A 3,820-nucleotide genomic window follows, 5' to 3' on the forward strand; every position below is an offset into this window, starting at 1 on the left:
TGTGTGTCGGGGGGTGGGTGTGCCCGCGCTTTAAGAAGAGGGGGATAGGCTGGGGACCTCGGGGCGCATCCCGTGGGATGGATACACCACCCTCAGCAGGGGCGCACGGTGCCCTGGAGGCCGCCCGCCTTGGAACGTTTTATCCCTGGCACGGAAGGGTTTGGACCCTCCTCCAGAAGTTCTGTGGCTCCTTTTCCAAGCAGTGCCAGTGCTGATGCCACCTGCATGGGGTGCCCCAGGCCGGGCCTTTGGGGGTGGCGGTGTACTGGTCCTCAAGCAACCTCTTTCCTCGGGTTGGGGCCATGTGGGACCAGCAGAACAGAGATGGGCCACTGTCCCGTCTCTGACGCCAGGGTACCCACGTATGAGGATGCATGTGTGTGTACGTTGGCCATGGTGAGTTCAGTCTGTCATCCTGTTCTGGAGACTCCAGGCAGGGAAACCCACCCTCCCGGCCCTATGTTGGGGCTCTGGGGAAAAGCCCACACAAGATCCTTCTCTTCTATTCCAGGGGCCCACAAGAGCCACTTGGGAGATCATTAGGCCAATCCGAGGCTTCCCAAAGCCTGGGGTCAGGTGGACTCTGGCTTATAGGTTTGGTGAGCTAAGGCTCATTTAGCCAAATCAAGGGGTGGGGATGTGGGAAGCCCACCCCCCTGCCCCGCCCAACTCCCTGTACTGGTCTGGGCCTTCCCCTCCATCCCCAGTGACCTGGAACGTTCTGCAGTGTGCCCCTTCATTCAGAAACTCCTGAGGCTCAGTTCATCTGTCTAATGGGGACATGTCCCATGCCCCCCGGGGTGGGGGGGTTGTCAGGATGGAAAAGTCAGATTAGGTGCCTGAGAAGGCAGGGTGCAGGGGGCCAGGCCAGTGCTTGGTGCTCTCCAGGAAGAAGGGGCTGGTTCTATAGAGGTAAGGGCTGGGCCCAAGGCCCACACCCCAGTCAGGTGAGTGTGCAGAGAGCGACCAGCCTCTCCTGGCAGAGCCAGCACTCCTGGGACCACCATGAGAACAAATCTAGGACAGGCAGCAAGGTCCTGGGGCAACTGCAGCATCAGGCGGGGGCAGGCATCAGTGGGAAGGAGCAGGCCAGGCACGGGTTGCGTTTCTTTATTGGGACAGAGGGTATGTCATTCATATGGACCTCTGTGCTGGTCCCTATGTGCACAGATGTGTATACACATATGTACACACACATCCACAGGAGGCCAGAGCTCTGGTGTGCTGGGGAGGTCAAGCTCTTTTACAAGAGGGCATTAGAAAGAACCCGATTCCAGAAAATGGGGGCGTCTGAGGCTGCGGCCTCACCCTGGCAGGAAGCCAGCTCTGTCTGAATGCCAGAGTGCAGCTGACTGCGCTGGAGGGCCTGTGAGAGGAGCTTGGGTGGACAGAGCTTCCAGCCCCCTACCCTGCGCTGGTGGCCAGGCCCAGCCCTGCCCCTGAGGCAGGTCCTCAGGCTCTGTGGGGAGGGGGCCTGAAGACCCCAAGTGCTCCATGGGACCACTCCTTGGGCCGTTCCCCAGGCCAGGCCTATCAGAGGACAACCCTCCGGTCCAGGTGATCCCCACGCCCACTCCGCTGGTGCCTCACTTCCAGGTGCTTCTTCTGGACCCTTTCAAAGTGCTGCAGCAGCTCGGCGTAGTCAATGCTCGAGGAGTCTGCTTTCTGTGACTTGGGGGCTGCCTTCAGACCGTCTCTGGGGAAAGGGAGCAGAAGGGCTCAGCGTCAGTGTCTCAGCACATGATGGGGCTGCTGGAGCGGGGTAAGCATCAGCCACAGCAGGACAGTGGGGTCGGGGCAGGGCCACAGGCTGGGGGGAGCTCAACCTCGGGGAGTCTGTCCAGCTCAGGCCCAACAACCCTTCCCCAGCAGTCAGCCCAAAAGAGCCGGGAGCCCTATGAGCATCCCCTCCCCCAAAGTTGGTGGGACCAGTCAACACTGCTGCTTGGATAGGGCCTTCAGCCTGTGGGCTGGCAACGGTGCCCAGAGCAGGCATCACATCGGGAAGCATTTCCTGTTTATGAGTGGCTCCCTTTGGGGTGAAAGCCAGGGCTAGGAGCCAGCCAGGAAGCCAGCTGGGGCCTGGAACAGGGTCCAGGGAGAAGGGGGAGGAGGCAGCCTGGCCCTTTCTTTGGGGCAGGGCTAGGGCCGGGGACCACAGGGGTGGCTGAAGTCTACTGGCCCTCAACTTGGCAGGACGTCTGTTTTTGAGTGTTGGGGCCCAGAGGCCTGCAGTCACTCTCTGTCCCTGCGGAAGGAGAGCTGGTCTCCCCACTGGGCAGCTGATGCCTCCCGGGAACTCCTCTTGCTAGCACTCTCCGCAATTGCTCTGTACCGCCTCACAGCTTGTGCACTGCACAACTGCCACGGGCCTGATGCTCCCTAGAGTTGGGCAATGCATTCGCCCTGCTACCCCCTTCAAGCCCAGTGTTGAGCTTGCCCCGGGGGACTAGATCCACTTGGGCCGCTGTCCCATTCCTAATCATCACCCCAGCAGAGAGTCCCAAGAAAAGACTCTGCTTCTCCCTCATTCTGACCTCACTGGAAGCAGGTCTTTGTGGGCTGGGAAGGATCTGCTTCCAGGCCCTGAGGCCTGGTGGCCCTGGTAAGGGATCTCATGAAGGCTGTGGGCTGATCAGCTAAGCAGAGAATCCTTGGGCCCTTTGAGTTCATGAAAAGACCCCAATATGGCGGGAGAGGTCCAGGCAGCAGCTGAGCACAGGAGCTCGACAGACCTGGACCCAACTGTAACACGACCACCCCCTAGCCACTTGACCTCGGGCAGGTAACACAGTATCCTCCTCTGTAAGGGGGTGCTGCCACCGGAGCCACCCCATGGGGTGGGTGAGGATTCCTCCATACTTGACACGAAGAACTGATGCCCAGCCCCAGCCTAGGTACCCAATGGGTGCCCACTGTGGCTACAACTCTGTCCCGTTGAGGTAAGGCCAGGCGGGGCCCAGCAGCTCATTCCATTTGGGTGAATCACAACGGTGCTTCAGCCAAACGGACCCTCGCCAACGAGCCTGGCTCCTGGTAGGGCGAAGCCCACCAATGGTCAGAGCCTGAAAGCCATCTCTGATAAGCCACCAGGACCAGGGGCGTTGGGAACTCTTCCCACGGTTGGGATGCCATCTGGAGCCTGGAAGTGGGCCCCTGTACCCCTACTCAGCCTGTTCCCTTCCTGTTAAAGACACACCACCTGACAACACCTTGGATTGTGGCAGTGGCTGCTTCTTTCTTGGGCCTCAGGCCCTGCCTCTGGAGCTGGGACTCAGGCAAATTCAACAAAGATCAAAACGAGCTGGGTGTGGGGCTTGCTCTAGGGGGCCAGACTGCGGGCAGCATTCTGGTCTCTGGCTGCTGCTTTCAACTCCCCTGGGAATGGGGAAGGCCCATCCCTGTCCTTGTAACCTGTGGACCTGGGTGCTACTGCCCCAAGAGAGCAACTCCCACTCCTGAGGACGCTGAGGGACACCCTGCAGCTTGGAGCCGTAACTCCAGGGGGTGGCCAGATGCTACCCCAGCCCATGTAGGCCGGAACATGGGGAGAGATGTGCAGACCAGAGATGATCCTGTAGTGTGTTGTCTGAGGCTGGGCACCCACGGATCTGTATGCTCCTCTCTGCAACACTCTCTGCATTAGATCCAGAGGAGGGAAACTGAGATTAGGGGTTGCCAGGGAGATGCCAGCAATGGATGGCAAATCCAGGGTGATGCGCACAGATGTGGCCAGGTGAGGGTAAGGCGTCAGGAGGAGTGGGCCGCACCTTGCTCTCTGGGCCCTCACGGAGGCAAGAAGTCCTCCCCCCCCCCCCCC

The 3,820-nt window shown here is 60.2% G+C and overlaps 1 protein-coding gene across 1 annotated transcript in view; it reads right to left on the reverse strand.

Moving 5' to 3' along the window:
- Nucleotides 1–1,533: 1,533 nt before the first annotated feature.
- Nucleotides 1,534–3,820, reverse strand: part of VAC14 (VAC14 component of PIKFYVE complex) — a 101,728-nt gene continuing 99,441 nt past the window's right edge. Inside the window, exon 20 of the mRNA XM_007462963.1 lies at nt 1,534–1,696. Coding sequence (XP_007463025.1) covers nt 1,534–1,696 — 163 coding nt within the window. The remainder of the gene's footprint in view (nt 1,697–3,820) is intronic.

Source organism: Lipotes vexillifer, unplaced genomic scaffold (assembly GCF_000442215.2).
Source record: "Lipotes vexillifer unplaced genomic scaffold, Lipotes_vexillifer_v1.1 scaffold70, whole genome shotgun sequence".
NCBI classification, from domain to species: Eukaryota; Metazoa; Chordata; class Mammalia; order Artiodactyla; family Lipotidae; genus Lipotes; species Lipotes vexillifer.